This window comes from Platichthys flesus, chromosome 7 (assembly GCF_949316205.1).
Source record: "Platichthys flesus chromosome 7, fPlaFle2.1, whole genome shotgun sequence".
NCBI classification, from domain to species: Eukaryota; Metazoa; Chordata; class Actinopteri; order Pleuronectiformes; family Pleuronectidae; genus Platichthys; species Platichthys flesus.
Window position 1 is genome coordinate 24,102,340 of NC_084951.1, and position 19,443 is coordinate 24,121,782.

The 19,443-nt window shown below is 45.2% G+C and overlaps 1 protein-coding gene across 1 annotated transcript; it reads right to left on the reverse strand.

The window, feature by feature from the left end:
* Positions 1-670: 670 nt before the first annotated feature.
* Positions 671-19,047, reverse strand: dgkaa (diacylglycerol kinase, alpha a). Its single transcript, XM_062392223.1, has 24 exons — positions 18,871-19,047; positions 10,686-10,789; positions 10,299-10,375; positions 8,706-8,835; positions 8,490-8,564; positions 8,345-8,394; positions 8,185-8,259; positions 7,747-7,863; positions 6,471-6,588; positions 6,248-6,336; positions 6,045-6,164; positions 5,749-5,847; positions 5,482-5,568; positions 4,723-4,796; positions 4,563-4,637; positions 4,373-4,458; positions 4,189-4,278; positions 3,931-4,091; positions 3,774-3,838; positions 3,447-3,537; positions 3,161-3,347; positions 2,179-2,296; positions 1,966-2,026; positions 671-1,869 (listed from the first exon to the last, which is right to left on the reverse strand). Exons 2-24 carry the CDS (start codon positions 10,759-10,761, stop codon positions 1,789-1,791), a joined length of 2,202 nt encoding a protein of 733 aa, XP_062248207.1. The 5' UTR covers positions 10,762-10,789; positions 18,871-19,047; the 3' UTR covers positions 671-1,788.
* Positions 19,048-19,443: the final 396 nt, after the last annotated feature.

Here is a 19,443-nt window from a genome sequence, read left to right on the forward strand (position 1 = left end):
TATTCATCATTTATCATCTCCATTTATTTATTTTAATAGATAGATAGAAAGATAGATAGATAGATAGATAGATAGATAGATAGATAGATAGATAAATTACATGTTGTGTATGGGTGGAAGTGTCTCTGAAGGGGTGCAGATGTTCATCTAGTTAAAATATCAGGAATAAAATAATTAATTGATTAATACATTTCAGTTTTTTTATCGTTTGTCATTTTTTAAGCATGAATACTAAATATTCAGCCTCTTGAATGTGAATATTATTCTGCATTTCTCTGCTTTTTATTATTGTAAACTTAATATTTTGGGGGGGTTTGCCCTGTGGCTGTAAAAAAAAGACATTTGAAGACATCACTGTGGGATTTAGAATCATTTTTCACAATGTAAATTATTCCATAATGGTTTTTCTGTTACTGTAAATATGTAAATAGTAAATAGTAGATTTATCATCGGACATTTTAAGAAATTAAGTTCTAAATGATTCCTAATTCTACAGTAAAAGAAGAGAAGAGGATTCATTTTGAGTTAATGGACACAAACATGTTGCAGAAGCCTGGAGCCACAGACTGTGAAGAGTAGATGACGCCCCCTTGTGGTAGAAAAGCCATCCAGCACAGGGTGAAGCTTTAGTGTGCAGTCGAATCCAAGTGTTATAAACAATAGAACAAACTCGAGAAGCGCAGACGATTTATTAAAGTCTTTACACAGTGTGTTATTTCAGACATGTTACGTTAACATTCTCTAGATACAGTGAAATGATATGAGAGATAAAGCATTTAAATAAGGATTATATATGTTTTAAACAGGTTTCAATCTGTGGTTATAAATCCAAGTCGTCTCAATTTATAAGTTAGAAGTGAACATATCACAACTTTCCATGCTCAACAAGTGCTGCAGACTTTAAGCTCTGACACAGACACAGACACACACACAGACACACACACACACACAGACACACACCATTAACCCTAAAACCACTTATTAGCTCTCAAACAGCCTCAAGTTGTGAGGACTGAATAAAATCCCCTCACTCCTTAAGATCTTTGACTCAATCTGGTCCTCACAAAGATATTACATGTACTCACACACACACTCACACTCATACACAGACACACACAGACACACACTCACATACACTCACACAGGAACAGCAGAGCAGGCCGACTGCTGCAGCACATCAACACTCAGGCCTTTTGGTGATGATTGTCCTGTAACTGTTCCCTAAAACACTTTCAAGTATCTTCTGAAATGTAGGAAAAATATTATTACAAATGACTTCAGACCTATTCTCATCTGTCCTTCACTCCTGCTGCCGAATCTGTCAAAGCCTGTGTCTTCACAGCCACAAGAGGAAACCACAACACTGCATGGTCTGTGTCCAAAGTGCATGTCTGCACAACGCCCGGCACATCTTCTACCTCCGCCTTGATAACCACAAAGAGGAGCAGACCGTCAAAGGCACATGAAGCTGAACACTCGTCTTTACTTTCACTTTGCTCTACTTTCCGGCCGAGCAGCGGTTCCACGAGCATCCGTCAGAAAAAAAACAAACACTGGGTGAATTTGGTCGAGTTCATTCTGTCACGAACCAACACATCCTACAGTTTGTAGTTCAAACAGCGCCATGCTTCGGTTATATACGTTTACAGAGATGCAGAACCTTGGACTGTTAACATGTGATTATTCTACAACGGGCACATTCAAAATGGATTTTATATGATGAAAATCACAAACGTGTCAGTTCTTTATTTACAGAGGACAAGTGCATGAAGTCAGTTCGGTGTCATTTCATTTGTGGTTGAAGAAGCCCGTCGCTTTGGCCTGAGGACCCATCAACATCCTGGCTTGATTCTTGTGAGTGATGTGAATCTGGAAAGAAAAAAAACACAAAAGCAAAACGTGGAGTAAATGACATGGTAGCTTCAGGATGTGATTCCTGCAGTGTGTTGTTTTGTGTGTAGTTACCGTGCAGGGAGGCTGCATCCACGGCTCCCCGTCTATCTGCATTGGTAATGCTTTCTTTGTCCTGGGATCAGCAAAGAAAACCAATGACTGTCACGTGTCATTAAAATACCAATAGAAAAAACCCAGCATACATAAGTACTGTTATGTAAAGATCCAGAGAAGGATCCTCGTCAGTCGGACGCGTCTGAACACGTCCGTGTGGCGGTGGCTCACCTGATGGTGATCTGGGAGGTTTTGGCGAGCCTCACCGCGCTCTTCAGGCCCGTGTAGATCTGACCCATCTCCATGGCTCCTTCCAGGCCCACCACCTCTAACCGACGGTCACCGAGATCTGACCGGGACACAAGGACACGGAGGACATCCGGGGCAGAGACATTGTTCAGTCACACAAACATAAGAAGACACAGTTATGCTCATCCTACAACTACAAGACAGATAGATAGATAGATAGATAGATAGATAGATAGATAGATAGATAGATAGATAGATAGATAGATAGATAGATAGATAGATAGATAGATAGATAGATAGATAGATAGATAGATAGATAGATAGATAGATAGATAGATAGATAGATAGATAGATAGATAGATAGATAGATAGATAGATAGATAGTCCCCTCATGAGACCAAATTCAAATTATTTTATTTGGATCTGAACTAAATTGCACACACTCATGAATATTCATTCCTCCATCCTTCCATTATCTTGACCACTTATCGTTTGAGGTTGGGGGGGGGGGGGGGAGGCTGGAGCTAACATAAGGGGTGAGGTGGGTTACACCCTGCACAGGTCACAAGTTCACAAACAACCATTAACACCCACATTCACACCCACAGTCAAATGACACAACCCTTAACCTCACACATGCACACTTCACACGTTAGGACGACTCCGTCCACACTCATGAATATCAGTCCTGTGAACACAAGTTTTTCATCTTGATTCATGAATTATTCTCCAGGGAAACAATGAAAAAGTTGAATATCAACATATTTTGCAACTTGTTCATTCCTCACAAGTTCAAAAGGACAAGTTTCAGGTTTTATGAGACCACTGTGACCTTTGACCTTTGACCCTTGACAATCAGATTGAATCAATTTATCCTTGGGTACCAAATTTTAAGAAATTCCGTCAAGGCGAGCTGAGATATCATGAATGCAGATTTCCGTTCACACTACTTCAGCCCTCTCACCTTGAGACGCCACTTTGAGGATTTCTGGGTCGGTGATCACCTCCGGCTCCTCCTGACTGGACAGCGCCTTCGCGTCCCCTTTTTTGGCCTCACCCCACAGGTTGGAGCCCCCGTGCATGCTGGGAATGTTGAGTACAGCGACGCCCTCTAGCGACAGGCTGCTGAGGTCCAAAGCCGTACCGCAGCACTAAGCGGGGGGGGGGGGGGGGGTTGCAGCAAAGTTACACATCAGCATCATACACATTGCACACGTGCACTTGTGGTGAGGCCCGCGCTGTGCTCTCACCTCGATCGTTAGACTCTCGTTCAGCTTCTTGCAGGAAGCAGAGATGGTCTCTGATGTGGCGAATTCAAAATACCACAGCTTGTTCTTCATTCTGCAATCAAACAGACGTGAGTTTCAGGTTGGAGACATGTTTGACTTCCACTGAACATTTTCTCCTTTCAGCACACACGCCTCTTCAGAAGGAGGAGGAGCCACAGACGCCTGCGTGTGACCGTTATCAGCTTTAAGAATCAGTCGACACGAGTAGGAAAAAGGAAAAACAGCTGACGACTGCAATTTGAGAGCAAGAGAAACTGGTTATCTTCCCCTGAAGAGATCCATTCATACCTGCTGTTGAACTTCTGCGGATGTTTCTCCCTCATCGTGTGGAAGCGGTGAGCGATGGACGCGTCCTGTCAACGCAACACAACAAAGCAGCTTTAAAAAAACACACACACAAAAAACACTTCCTCTTGTCTTGTAATGTTCTTCTGAGAAAACTCACAACTCCGATGGAGAAGTAGTTGTTGATGATCTCGTACGGCACCGGGTCTCCCTTCTCCTGGCTCTCATCTGTGATGACCTGCACGGTCCAGCGGTCCATCAGCACCTCGGAGCTCCCCTCGATGTCCTTCAGGATACGAGTCAGATCCTCGCCGTCATATCCTGCACAGCGGAAACAAGAGGATCAATCTTTAAATGTTTAAAAAAGAAACATCTCTTAAATGTCATTATTTTGATAGTAAAGAAAACCGTTCCCCACCTCCTCCCCATCGCAGACAGCGTGCCAGGTCATTTCCTGTCCCCAGAGGAAGCACAGCGACGGGTGGTCGCACCTGCAGATTGGCTTTGTCTGATTGTAAGAGAAAAGGAATAAACAGAATACAGGATCATGAGAATTGTCACCAGGAGCTCACACAGGCCTTTCATGGAGCCTGGAGTCTCACCTATCGCGTCCAGGATCCAGCCGACTGTGCCGTCGCCCCCGCACACCAAGATCCTGAAATCCTGCAGATTCCGGAAGAAGCTCAGTCTGGAAGACATGTGAAGACAAATATAACAACAGCAAACGATACAGGCCTGAAGTCTTCAGAGCAAAGTGTTATGAAAGATAATAATAATCTGCTGGTTACTCACCCTGGACCAGGTCCACCGTTTGAAAGGTTGTAAACCTGCCGCGGGTTCAGTAAATACTGGAACTTACGCAGGACCCTGAAACAGATAAACCCAGATTAAACAAAGTGAACGTTTTAAACACATAGCTCTACATGAATGTGTTTTTGTTTTTGGGACTCACCTCTCTCCCTGCTTGCCTCCACTTTTAGGATTAACAAACACCAGAAGAGGATGGGTGTTTGACACAGGGCTGATCTGAATGACATACAAATGTATAATGATATTAATAAAACCTTTTTTATAGCACTTTGTTTTATCAGCAAGACAACGACACCAGACAGGAAGATAAATGAGAATAAACAAGAGCTTTTGGTTAAAGAAAGTGAACAGACATTTCAGATCCATGCCTCTATTAAATGGTCTCTTCCCTGACTCACACCAGATCCCTTCACCAAGTTTCCTGATAATCCTTTTAATAGTTTTTGTGAAATCCTGCCGACTCACACACAAACAAGTTCCAGTGAAACAGAACCTCCTTGTCCGAGCTCATGATTCAGTGTGAATAAGAGTCGATGTCAATTATTAGTAAAAGTTTCCAAGAAATGAAAAGTTTGAAGAAAGGGATTTAAAAGTCTCTCTAAGTTCATTCGGCTCAAATAGCAAAAAGCTCGGTCTCCCTTTGTTATGAGGTGAGTAACCAGGGCGGTTTCTCAGGGGTCAATGCACCTGAGAGGTTTTTGAGAGGGAGGCAATTTAAAAGTGAGCAATAGAATTTCAAAATCAATAAGAGGTAGCGATAGATTAACACGGATATATGATAAATAATAAGTACACATGCTGACTTTACTCTTTACTTTTCTTCACTGTGGAATCTGTCTGTACTCAGCCCACAGACGTCAGATCTGTTAAACACCAGAGCCGACACGAAGCAGAACATTACCTGCAGCACTTGTCCATCAGGAGTCGTGTTGAGCTCGCTGTCGTCCGTCGAACCGGAGCAGCAATTCTTCACGTTGTTCGATCTCTCCTTCGGGCAGGAACACAAAGAGCAGAGGGAATACGTGAGCAATGTGAAGAAAGATCTCTCCCCACCTCAGCTGTCAAGGCCCCAGGCAGCCGAGGTACTACCAACAACACAAGAACGGCCCCGGGCTGATGTTGGTGTTGTGCGTTGGTGTTTGTACAGTACACCAGGATGAGTCAGTACCTTTATAACAGGATATATGGCCCATGGAGGCAGGATATGGTCCCGGAGCAGCCCACAGCTGCACTCTGTCGGCTCCTGGTCGGCACATTCATCGTGGCGCTGTCGAACACAGACAGTGAGGATTGACAGGAGCTATATTTATCTTTTACAGCATGTTTTTTAATCTCTGTTGCAGTGGATTCGTACAGCGAGAAGAATCAGGGAGAAGAGCAGAGGAGGAATTAAGCAAATATTAAAGCAGAGAGATCGAAAACACACTTTCAGACGCTCAGTCACACATTAAGAAGCCTGCTCACCAACGTGTGGCACCACACACAGTGTTTGCCTGTTAAGCCTTGGAAGCTCTTGATCTTCTTCTGGCATTTATCGCACTTCCTGGACTCACAGTTCCCACTCACCCAGTCGTGCGCCGGAACCTGAAATGTGGGACGAGTGTTTTAACATGAAGAGCGGAGCAGAGGACACACAGGATGAAGTTTATTCAGACAACTGGCATTACCCCCATGTCTTTCTTGGACTTCACAAACGTCCTGGTGCAAGGAGCCGGGTTCTTGTTAGCGCAGCGCCCGTGGACCGTGTACCTGCAGCCTGCAAAACAAGAACCCAGCTTTCACAGGAATATCAAATATAATTGAGTGTTAATGTAGAAAATGATGCTGCAATTCCCAGTGATAAACGTGTCACTGCAGCGTCGCCCTCTTCTGGTGAATCCGGGAACTCACAGGTGCAGCACAGCCCTTGCTTCCTCAGACCCAGCAGCAAGCTCTGACACACGTTGCAGTAAACGGGCTTGTTGAAATGTTTCATCCTCCAGAGGTGCTGCCCGTCCTTCTGGGTCATCTGCATGGTGAAGGAGGGAAATCATAAAAGATGGGGATGCAAAGAAAGAGCAGAGAGTTGTGCTTCAAGCTTTGTGTTATTGTTCTGACTCGTCTGCATTTTGAATAGACGACACAGAGTCTGTAACATAAGAAGCTTATATCTGTTTCCTTTGTTCGGATTTGGATCAAAAAGACACAGATCCTGTCCTGAACGTCCTGTGGTACAGGCTCGTGTTTCACAGTGTTTCACACCCACTCGTGACTAACCTCGCCTTAATGACACTGCTGATGATGCAGTGTGTAGTTGGCTCGACACATCCCGACACACTGTGCAGCACCGGGGCTGCTCACATCCACGCCGGCTATAATCTCAAGTTCTCGACACAAGATTATAAAGATGCTTTCAATCTGTTTACTGAGTGACCGGTGCTCTTATCCAGATTACACTCTCAAATGCTTTTTTCTATTTATTTTTTTCCCTGCAGGATGAATCAGCCTCGATTTCTGCATGAGGCAAAGCGGGCGGCCCACGGGGGGGAAGCACGCTGCGCCTGTGAGGGGGCTGAGTTTATGCACCCGGGCTTCAAATGTCTATTGGTGGCTTGAAATAGGCCGAGGGGGGAAGTCCCTGGCATTGTTGTAGAGGCCGAGCCCAGTGACAGAGTCCGCTTCGTGGTTTTAGAAACTGCCACAGTAAGCTGCCAGACACACACAGTCTCACAGTGTGTGTTGCTTTTACACTCCTGGCAACACAATCCACACAACTGGCCTGTCCTTGATTTAAGGTAATAGTTTTTTCAAGGGTCGATGTGCTGCCATCGTGGATATGGTTTATTTCTCTAGTCAAATAAAGTGCATCCGCCTGAAGATTACCATTTTATGCAAGTGCTGTTAAAATGTGGGCACAGATTGAACCGGGCACAGAGAAAACACTAAAGTGCTCAGATGGTGCCGAGTTTGCATGAGAAGCGATGACATTATCAGGCACTGTAACACTGAGTCGGCAGAAAAAGGGCCCTTGCAGACGGGGGGGAGGCCGGGGCACGCGGGGACGGGGTTTCACAAGAGCAGTAAAAGTGGGTTTTTTACTACTCTGCGAGACACTTGCTTTCAAAATGAAATACATCCGAGCCAGAGCCGGCGCTTCAGTGAAAAGAGGAAAATGGTTTCAAAGCACCTTCAGGCCCAGCAGCACCAGCAGGGGGACGTTGTTCATGCCCCCCTCCACCCACTCCTCCAGAGACACCGTGCCGCTGCTGTCAGCATCAATAGCCGTCATCATGTCCTTCAGAACCTGGTGAAATGATACATGGCTGTTTTTTTCATCATCATCTCTGAATCACTTATATTCCATCACTTAAAGAAACACCACACGTTTTCTGAAACCTGTCATGCATGAGAATGTGTGAATGTGATTTGAGCAGAGAGGTTTATGATTTTACTGGTCCTAGCAAATGAGTGACAGGTGGCGTCCCATGCACGCCACGTCATCAAGGACATCTTGTGCAAACAAATGTGCATTTGCTATAGTGTCAAGGGTGAAGGTGCAGTGTGCCCAGGGTTCTAGGTGTTTCCTGGATGTTTACATTTCAGAGCAGTGCATTGTGGGACTTACAGGCCTCAACTCAGACACATCCCAGCCCAGGTATTCTGCAGCATGCATCATCTGAGCAATAATCCTGTCCACTTCCTGTTTGAAAAAGGACCAGGAGACTTGTTGGTTAGAGGGGCAGACAGCTTCTATGACTTGTTGCTTCACACTCTCGACAACTTACCGAGTTGTCGAGGACTCCGTTCCCGTCGCGGTCGTAGAGCTTGAAAGCGACTTAAGAGAGAAAGGGAAATGAGAGTGGAAGGAGCTGCACCGGGAATCATCACTCACGTTATTGTGGGCAAGAAAAAACGAAACCAGCGACTCACACTCCAGCTTGTCCCGGGGCTGGTCGTCCTCCAGCAGAGAGAAGTAACAGGACACGTCCTTCAGAAAGACCTCCTCTGCAGGAGACAGGGAGGAGAGACGCTGCAGTCACAGGCTGAACCACACAAACGTGCACTGATAGACGACTGCATGCCTAATAGGCCGGTGTCTGAATTGATAAGGGCTTTGTTACAGAGTTGTGTTGTGTGTAATCTCACTGGTGCTGTCTTCCTGGGTGGGTTCAGAGTTTTGGAACGAGAGGAAGAGTCGCTGGCAGAGGGCCACAGGGAAGTCCTCCACTCCTAAGTACGTCTTCAGGAACAGACGGAAGCCTTCTTCATTGATGCACTGGTGGAAACAATGAATGGGTGAGACACACTTTCAAAAGAAGTGTCGCAACCTCTGCATGGTAACTTCTGCATTTGTCCAAAATCCACTCTGCTGAAAGAGGGGAGATTGTTGCTGCCTTGTTGAAAATAAAAAGCTCCTTAGAAAAACAAGTCCTGTTGTTTTGATTGTGGGATCCAAGATGTTTCTCTGCAGAACTTAATTTATCATTTATGAGTTAAAACACAGTATTCTTCCTGTGACAATAACATATGATTGTGGACCATCTGTCTGGTCTGGTTTCTGTTTCTCACACACAGACCTGCCGCAGGGCTCGATCACACTGAACCACAAACCCACTTCTTGTTGACATAATTCCATTTCCATGGCTGATGCCCTGCAGAGCGGCACCAGTAATAAATAATGCCACTGCAAAGGCAGGCAGATCACAAGAAGAAGAACAACAGAGAGAGAAGTACCGCACTGCAGCTGTGTGTCTCCACCGACCGATGCAGTGTCAGTCTAAATGAAATCTGATTCCAGACTCACATGAGGTCAGCGTGAACTTAGACCAATGAAATCTATTGAGTTCAAGTGACTGGTCAAGAGGGCCGAAACCGTGGCCATGACCTTTGACCTCCAAACTATGATCAGGTCATTCTTGTCTTGTTGAAATTCTCTTCAGGCGATTCCTGAATTATCACGAGGTCACTGGGACCTTGATCAGAGGATGGGATTGTCCACACACCAGTTGATGCTTGTAAATCTCTTTCCCCCTCAGGTAGGTAACGTGTCAGAGGCACTGTGACATTGACCTTCCACCAACCAAACCGAATCAGTTCTTCCATGAGTCAAAGTGAGCGTTTGTACCAAGTTTGAGGGAATTCCCTCTCGGAGCTCTTGAGATGATCGTGTTCATAACAACAACATGAAAACCTTCTGCCTCCAGTCGCCAGCTGTCACACGAGTGCAGGGCACAGCCTCATTATTATGCAAACAACATTTACATTATATTCAAACAAAATAAATTGTCCTTAGAAGCAGCTTAGAAGTTATATACTTGTACTCTACGACTCTATTTCTGTTTTCTTCTACGACTGTGTAGTTAAATCATGGATCATAAAGTCCGACTGCTGCTCCCTGCGCAGACGAGTCGGCAGCGTCAGCCACTGATGTTCAGATCTGGAAAGACTTTTTTTCACATCTGCACTGACTCCGCCCGAGGCCTGTAGGCAAAACCAAGTGGAGTCATTTACATGTGCAAAAGAGGGTTTCTCACGGACGGCTGCATCAACGTGATCAATGGGTACGAATCGAATTAATCAGCGCAGAACAATCAATAACCAAACATTCTACATTAATCACTCATTTCCCAGTGGACGGCTCCGCTCAGAGTCATAACTCAGCCGAGTCCTGCGCCTGGAGAGGCCTGCAGCCGACCTTGTGTTGAAACCATCAGGCCGTGGCGCCCCCCCCCCCCTCACCTCTCCGTGTCTGTGCCGGGCCAGACGGCCATCTGCATCGAACTCCCTCAGCACGTCCTTCACCTTCAGGCTGCAGTCTGGAAGCAGAGACACACACGGAGTCGCACAGGGATACACACACACGTGGGGCCGGCACTCAAACCTCTATGAAAACACATGAATCACAAAGAAGCTGGGGAACAGTATGTGGGCATGCTTTATTTCCAAAACAACAGAATGCTACTGCTAGGTCTCTCTGGATATGAAAAACCCTACACAAGTATAAATGAATGTGTGTGTTTGTGTATGTGTGTATGTGTGTGTGTGTGTGTGGGTGGCTGGGAGAGGGGGGCTTGGGGGGGGGGGATAAGTGCTGAGAAAGCCGCCCGCCCGCTCGTCTGTACTCACACTCAATGTACTGCTGCAGCTGGATGAAGTCGACAGGGTTCAGCTCCTCCACCTCTGGGTTTGTGGGGGTGGACATGGTGCCTGCTTCTGCGCCAACCGCCTGCCTGTGCTCGGGCGGGAGAGAGAAACCGGTGAGACACAGATGCGCAGGGAAGAGGAGGAGGTGGGTGCACGGTCGCCTCCTGCTTCTTTTTGAAAAGCAAAGAGATAACATCTCCCGTTCTGAGCGGCTCAGGAACACGACTGCAGACGAGGAGGCTCACACTCCACAAGCAGACCTTCAGAAGATGATAACACACAGAGCCCCCAAACAACACTCTGATATGTCCTCGTTCATCAAGCAGTCTCTTCTAAATGTGCATTTAAATACATTTGTACCTCCAATAAGAAGGTTATGTGTTCACTCCTGATTGTTAAGTGATTCATATTTTTGTGGGTAATGTTTGTTAATGTTGGATCTTGAGCAGGAAGCGGATCAAAGGATATTCTTTAAAAGACTGAGAGGCGTTTTTCAATATTTTCATTGATTTCTCAAATAATAAATGATGAAAAGAATCAGGCTTATTAAGAGGGGAGGAATACAGTGCTACAATGTGGTGCAGATCAATTTAAAATTGGTTTCATAAGGGGGATTAGATATCTTTCAGCAAAACCTACAGATCCGCTCTGCACCGAAAATACAGTGGGATGGGACCCGGAGCCAGAGATTTAATAATTTCATTCTGGTGCACATTCTTAAATTGTTTTCCTGATATTAATATATTTCTATGAGTGTGTGAAATTCGGTGCACCTGGATTCAAGGGGCCTACATGAGGAAGCTCACTGGGTTCATTTTACATCTCTTTCCATCTTTAATACGTTTTAGCTTCTTAAAACTGGGACACGAGTCTGGCAGAAAATATGTCAGGCTGAAGGAACCCCTGATACTTGGACTCAAGGGATTTCCCTGCAGCCCAAATCTCCTTCCATGCACTCATTAGCCCATTTAAGGTTTACGAAACGAAACTGCAATTCTCTGTCCTTGGTTCAGTTTGGCGCAGGAGCGATGTTGACAGTGAAAAGTCAAAATGCAGAGATGAACAATCGTATCTTCCAGAGAGATCGGAAAAAAACAAATTAACTTCTGGAGGGACATCCCCCTTCACACGGAGGGAAGTGACATGTGACTATGAATCACACACAGAACTGGAACCTGTTATTGGAATAAAAAGTTGGTGAAGCATGTTATTCTGAAGCTGAACATGTGAACTTTGAATGGACATTTGCTTATAGAGGAGCAGGATGGTTTCCTCAAAGGAGAAATGAGTCCACAGAGCTGCGGTTTGTTGCTTTACATATAAACAACATCAGAGAAAACATAAAAGACACGTTTGATATTAACGACACGATGGCTTTAGACGTAAGGGAACGAAGCATTACGGCGCTGAGTGCTGCAGGAAGTTCCGTAAGACGTGACGGCAAATAGATGAAGTTCATTAATCATTAAAGAAATAGGAGGAACTAGTTAATGGAGGAGAGAAAGTCGTATCCTGTCACCATGTAAGAAACACCGGCGTAGATGGAGACTGAATTTACAGAGTGTCGGCTGATAATCGATATGTTTTGCAGTTATGTCTGAAATTCGATCTTATGAGTCCGTTCTAACGAGCAGCAGGAAGTAGAGCACAAGCTGTCCCGCTCGGCTAATGCATCTTCTTCATGGCGAGAAGATTTAAAACCAAGGCCGTGAAACATCTGATGGAGAGAATACAATATCCTCTTATCGACAAAAGAGGAATATATGAGTTGTAAAGAAATGCATATACATCTATTCTATTTAAATTCACTAAATCAAACACAATCTAAAATATTTCTGACTTTTTCATCCAGATCCATGAATTATTCCAAATGAAAATATACCACACCAAAACTTTGAGATGATAAAATATAATATACAGTCTGATATTCTTCAGTTAGATGATCTGAGTGACTCACTTCATCAGTTCCTCACTTGATGTTATAACTTTTCCTTTTACCGTATATACTATGATTCACCGTTACCTTGGAACCAGTCAATCAGACCTCTCACTTTGACGTCCCACAGGATTCAGGGTGATTCACAGTCTGAAGCAAGGTTCACGTCTTTGTTCCAGTTCACATTTGATCTGGTATGAATCACACTGAAGGATTCTGCCCACCATGCGCACTTCCTGTCGTCATCACCGAGGTTGGCCGTGTCGACCTCTACTTGACCTTGATTGGTTTGAAGACTGGCGAGGGCGTGTTGTCAGTGCAGTTTGCAAACTTGTTTCTGTTAAGTGCTGAGAAAAAATGACGGAACCGGTTCCCTTTAATAACTTCGTTGCTGCAGTCATATTATTATTATTATTATTAGTAGTAGTAGTAGTAGTTGTAGTAGAAGTGGTAGTAGTATTCTGTCCTCGTGGTTCAAATCTAAGGAATCCTGTCAGAGGATCTTTCTCTTCTTCTGTTGTTTGATTCTGCCTCCACTTCCTGCCACTGGTCTGAAACTCCAAAGTCTCCCACAATAGTGTTCTCACACTGGTCCAGTTCGATCCAGACCGAGACATCTGATTGGTCTAAAGTTTGGTCCGTGGGCCCCGACCAAACAAGGTCTTGGTTTAAATAGGCGCTCAAACACTTAAAATAACAAAATGAAACAATAAATAATTTGAATTGTTTTCATGTTAAAACTCGTCTTGAGTTGTGTGATGCATCGCTGCATTAGAGCCGGCCTGCTTTACATTACCATTACAAGGTAATAATGCAGTGTTGACTTTCTAAATCAATCTGCACTTTGCATGCATTACCATGCAACATTGATGTGCCTCTGAAAACAACACAAGGCTCTTAACCCTGGTGGAGTGCACAAGTCAAGAGAATTTGCTAATTGATTTTAATACCATGTGGAACTTAATGAAAATGGAAAAATTTGGAACAGGAAGTTCAGACTCAGAAGCTCGACAACCAGCTTTGGAAAGTGGTCTGATCCTGAAAGGCCACTTGCTGCAGCCTGCCATGTAATTCAGGTATTTCCCCAATAAACAATGAGATTTTTATACGAGGATTAAAAGGGGAAATAGCTAAAAATAGAAAAGGATAAATAAACTGACAGTGAAATACACACGCTGCAAACCGGATATCATGTTTTTCATCAGAATACATCACTCCTCAGCTCCACGGACACAACGCAGGTAGAAGGCAGTGAGGTGGTTTTCAGGCCAGGCTGCTGAAACGCTCTTATCACACCTTGAAGTGCAGCTTCACCCAGAAAAACAGAAATTAAATAACCTGGTGGTGGGGGGGAAAATAATAAAAAAATCACCCGTCTGCTCCTTCCATGTGATTAGGCCCCATTTGCTCCCTTCAGAGTCTGAGAGGTTCACCCTGTCCTCACTTAATTCCCTCCAAAGGTCAGCGGCGTTGCCTAGCAGACGCCGTTTTTCTGCTGCCGATCCGGTGGGCCGGGTCTGAGCCGACTGCAAAGTGACACGCGGAGGAGTCGTGAGAGGCCATCTGCTGCTGATCACCTGCCCACAGCCGGGAAGAGCTTCTGCTAAATATACACACCTCACTCCGTCTTCAAACGCCCGGCTCATACACCGACTAAATATAGGTCGTCTGAAGTTTATTCACACGGTAATTACAGCTCCGGTTTTAGATGTTTGTTTTTTTATCCTCACCAGAGGCCGGGATGATGTCATGAGCACCATCATCATCATCATCATCAACATGCTCATCTGGTTCTACAAGATCTGGGGCCTGCGTGAGTAATTTGATTCCCCGCTTCCTGATTAGATAATGATTTGCATGCAGAGAAGGAATCAGGAGCAGGGCGGACACATGGGGGCAACAGGAAGAGGAATCCCCTCCGCTCCGAGGGAACCATGAATAGTGCGATGAGAGAAAAAACACAACAAAACAATGGCCCCCGTCTGAACGAGCTCACTGAGGCGAGGGTGGATATTTCAGCAGGTTGCAGGAATGTCTGAGGCTTGTTAGGACTTAATACAGAGCGTGTGACTAACCGCCTGTGGCCCGATTCTCATTAACTCACACTGCTGGACTGAGAGTTGTTTCATGAAGGAGCGGCCGACGAGGCTTTGTGGAGTGAGCTGTGCTTGAGATTCCTTTCAGAGGAGATTCAGCTTCGACGTACGTGGGTTTGCGCTGCAGACGGTTTGAGGTACGACTCTAGCTGCACGCTCCAGCACAAACGCACAAAAGCAGAAGCCCACTGACTCACTGCCGCCACCGCTTCTTCAAAAAAGAACAGTCTTAATGTTGAAAGTGGTTCTCTAGGCAGCAACCACTCCCCCGCCCCCCCAGATAAACCAAACCGACCACTGGACTGCAAAACAACAAATCAACTGCTTCATAAAAAATCACAAGTTGGGGATTAGAGTGGCACACACACACACACACAAAGACACACACACACACACACACCATGTGTTTCATTATAAACCCTTCATGTCCCTATGTTCAACTGTCAACACCCATAAAAGCCCCTTTCTACACGAGTCACTTGAAGGTTTGCTTGGGGATGACCTTTTTCCACGCGGGCTCATGTTTGTGCAAGCTGTCGTCACACCCCCGCCTTGTGTCAAGGAAATCTGCTGTTCTGCAACACTTGCACGGTGCAGAGCCGTTCGACTCCGTCAGCCTGCGGTTGGAAAACACTGCGTAGGTTCTTTTTGAGCTGAAGTCGAGAACGTCGGGGCATCTGTTTTCCTCCTCCAACTCTTCTCTGGGTCTGAAGTGTGTGCAGATTGCAGTGGAAGGGGGGGGGGGGGGGGGGGGGGGGGACGGATGTGCTCTGTTGCTGTGGAAAGTGTTTCCCTCCATCAGCTGCTCTCCGTCAGAGTGCTGCCATGGGTGACTAACAGGTCGGAGAGAAGGGGGGGAGCCCGGTTGGCGAGCTATGAGTCTTCCCCCTGCACCCCCCCTCCCACACCACCAGCACTGGCCTTCCAAACCAGAGGCCAAATTACATTCTACATGCAGATGCGACTGTGACTCACTGGAACACTCCCTGGCTCAGGCCGTGAACTGTTTGCTCCGGTGGTCGAGCAACAAGCGTTTCACTCAGTGCAACAACAGCCACAGGAGGAAAAAGGCCATTTCTTCACTTTTACAGTATCTGTATTGTGACCACCACTTCCCCTTGTTTGTTTTATCTTCACTTTTTCAGAGGCAGGGTCAAACTGGCCCCAAAATAAGAAACCACCAACTGAAGCCTCTGTTGTTCAAAGCAGAATGTGTGTCTCCAAATATGGATCTGCCCGGTGTGAGAATCATCAACTGAATAACACTGTTGCGTAATGAATAGAGAGAACAACAAGGACTGCTGTTGAAGTGGGGCTTCCCCTTCACTACGACTGTAATTAAAGAAGTAAAAAGCACAACAGATTCCAGTGAGAGGAACAGTTCTGTGCACAATAAACACACGATTGTGACAACAAACCAAAAGAAGAGAGAGGAGAGAAGAAGACATTCCCCACGTGTGAATCACTGATTTCTTGTAAATCGAAGGAAAGGCTTCCCCTGGCTCTCCGGCTTCAGAGCCCCGTCACCCCGAGCTCAGACGTGAATGGGACTTATATAACAGCTCGTTGTGTGTGGGCAGCTTTGGAGAAGGGCACGGAAACCTGCCCAGACTAGTGAGCGTGCCACAGCCTGTGTTTTTCACAGAGTGAGAGTGTGCACGTAGACACAAGTGAAAACGAAACACTAAATGTCAAATTTTTCCACGCGGAGTCCTGCACCATCCAGGTAAATAGGTCATCCGGGGATCTGAAAGAACTAGAAAATACACGACTGGGACTTGTTCTTTTTTCTGTACGAATCGACGAGGCCTCACTAGAGAAACTTCTAAAATCACTTCTATGACCTGATAAATATCAAATCCTAAAAAAACGGTTCAAAACGTGGTAATTGACACAGGATTGTATAATAAAAAGAAGGAAGTGAAGGCAAAATAAAAGAAACAACTGCTGCATTTAGAGAAGTTAAAGATAAAAAAAAGACATTGATGCCATTTCTCAGATCACAACAGTCATGCCATAGCAACAGGGATCAAACAACGGGGCTAAAAAGAGTCAAAGTTTTGAAGTGTTGAAATATGAAGTTATAAGTTTGTTATATTCAGCAACAGGAAGTAGAACACAAGCTTATATGATCCACTAGTGCATATTTTTCACGGTGGAAAGATTTAAACCAGGACCTTGTAGTTTTTTCTATATATATAAATAGATTCTCCTATTTACAAACAAAAGTGAGTTAATAAGCAACAAGGATTTCACTCAGTCACTTCAAACCTCCAACAGTTCCTGTATGAAACCACATTCAAATTCACTGGAACCGGAGTTTTCTCTGAGAAAAGAGGGAGAAATGTATTTTTGTGAAAGTGCCCTATCTTACAAGGTTTAAGACAGAAAAGCCCCCCCCCCCCCCCCCCCCCTAAACCGGATCTGCACCAAAATTAAATGGATTTGTTTTTTTGTCATAATAGGCAGTGGACTAGTGGCAGAAACTTGGACTATGGGCAGAAAAGGTCTCTGGTTCGACTCCACAGAGAGACAACAAAAAGACGAACCTGGATGATCTGTCCAAAAATCCAAGAGGATTCTCCCTACGCTGTCTAGTGCCCCTGAGCAAGGCACCTTACTCCCCCAACATCTGCTCCCCGGGCGCCGTACATGGTCGCTCACTGCTCTTTCTGTCCTTCACCAGATGGGTCAAAAGCAGAGGTTAAATTTCCCTACCTGCATGCATGAGTCTTTGCATGTCTGTGCATGTGTTTGGGATGAATAAATGCATCTTAATCTTAATAAGTGGGACATTTATCAAGATAATTATTGAGCTCCACTGATATGAATCTACTTTGTGGTCGTATCGCCGACCCCAATAAAAACCACACCACAGAGAGTCGAATGATCTCAACTCCTCTCAGTTCTCAGCCTCGAGACTCAGACACCAACATCAGCAACAGGACATTTGACCGGATGGACTGATGGAGATCATTGTCCCCACCGTCCCCTGGAGCAGAAACTGACAGATTAGGCAAAAAAAAGGACTCAAGACTTTCCTGTTTGTTTCGTTTCTCCAGGTGTAATGAGGGCAGACAGTCACTCGCAGTGAAAAGACCACAACAATGATCAGTGCCCAACATCGCCCACCATCCTCCTCTTCCTCACACCACCAGTGAAAACCACTCGGAGGAGTTAAACGTCTTCCTCCCTGTCTCCTCTGCTGCAGCAGCCACATCCTACAACACTCACAGATATCAGGCTGCAGCGTGTCGTGTGCTGGCAGCTACGAGTCAAACACACAGTGGAGACCTTTACTCCAAACTATTTAAAGAGGGCACCACCCAGAATAGTCCAAACCCTGACAGATGAACTGAGGCCAGGGTTCCCCGTGAAGAAGAAGAAGAAGAAGAAGAAGAAGAAGAAGAAGAAGAAGAAGAAGAAGAAGAAGAAGTCTGACATTAATCACTATAATCTATCATATAGAGTTGATACTGTAATGTTGGACTAAGCAAAATTATTTCCTTTGTCTTATTTGATCTAATCAGTTAAATTCATTGTTCACAGCTTTTTATCTTAATCTTCTGTGTGTGTGTGTGTGTGTGTGTGTGTGTATGTGTTTTAGTTGATTTTACTTGAATTGTTTAATATTCTGTATTTTTTTATTAATTCCTTCACTACATCTGTTTCTTATTGTTTCCTCTCATTCAATGAATAACAGTTATAGAATCATCTCATCTTATCTCGTGAGGACCTAAAGGGAGAAGACAGAGGATGTAACACCAGTTTAACATTCAAGCAGCAGCAGCTCTGCGCTGTTGGATGTTGAATTACTCAGTAATACACTCACACACACACACTCACACTCGCACACACACACACACACACACACACACACACACACACACGCAGACACTATCTCAGGAGTGTGTAAAGAATTAAACCCTCGTGCACAGAGCTCGTGCACATCTCTTTCATGTTGTGACAGCAGAGTCTCTGCAGCAGAAACTTCAACACGACGAGTCCGCACATATCGCTCTCTCTCTCTCTCTCTCTCTCTCTCTCTCTCTCTCTCTCTCTCTCTCTCTCTCTCTCTCTCTCTCTCTCTCTGTGTATGTGTGTGTGTGTTGTGTGTGTGTGTGTGTCTCTTTACCTTTCTGTCGCTGGATCACTTCTCCAGAAAACTCGTGAAAATCCAGGTTTTTCCTCTGAGAAGCAAAGTGTCCGTTAAGTTTATCTGCAGGCAGGAGGAGGCGGCAGGAGGAGACAGGAGGAGGCGGGAGGAGACAGGCGGAGACGGGAGGAGCAGACTGAAGAAGTGCGGAGCAGTGACTGAGTGCGAGCCGACTCTCCTGACAAGCACCGCCTCAGCTGCTCTGCTCCGCAAACCAACACACCCCCTCCGTCACACCGGGGTGTGTGTGTGTGTGTGTGTGTGTTGGGGGGGGGATTCTATAGTTGTGAGGACCGTTATTGTGACGACATTTATGTGACTGCTGGTTTTGAGGTTTGAATTAGATTTAGGTTTTATATTAGAGTTATGGTTAGAATAAGGGTTTGAAGAAAAGTGTGTGTGTTTGTATGTGTGTGTGTGTCTGTGTGTGTCTGTGTGTGCATCCAATTGCACATTATGTGGTTTTGTTACCATTGTTTATGAGAGCAAAGTCATTATTCACAGTCTAATGGTTTAATAGCACAACTCTCACTGGGACCAGTGTTTTACAAA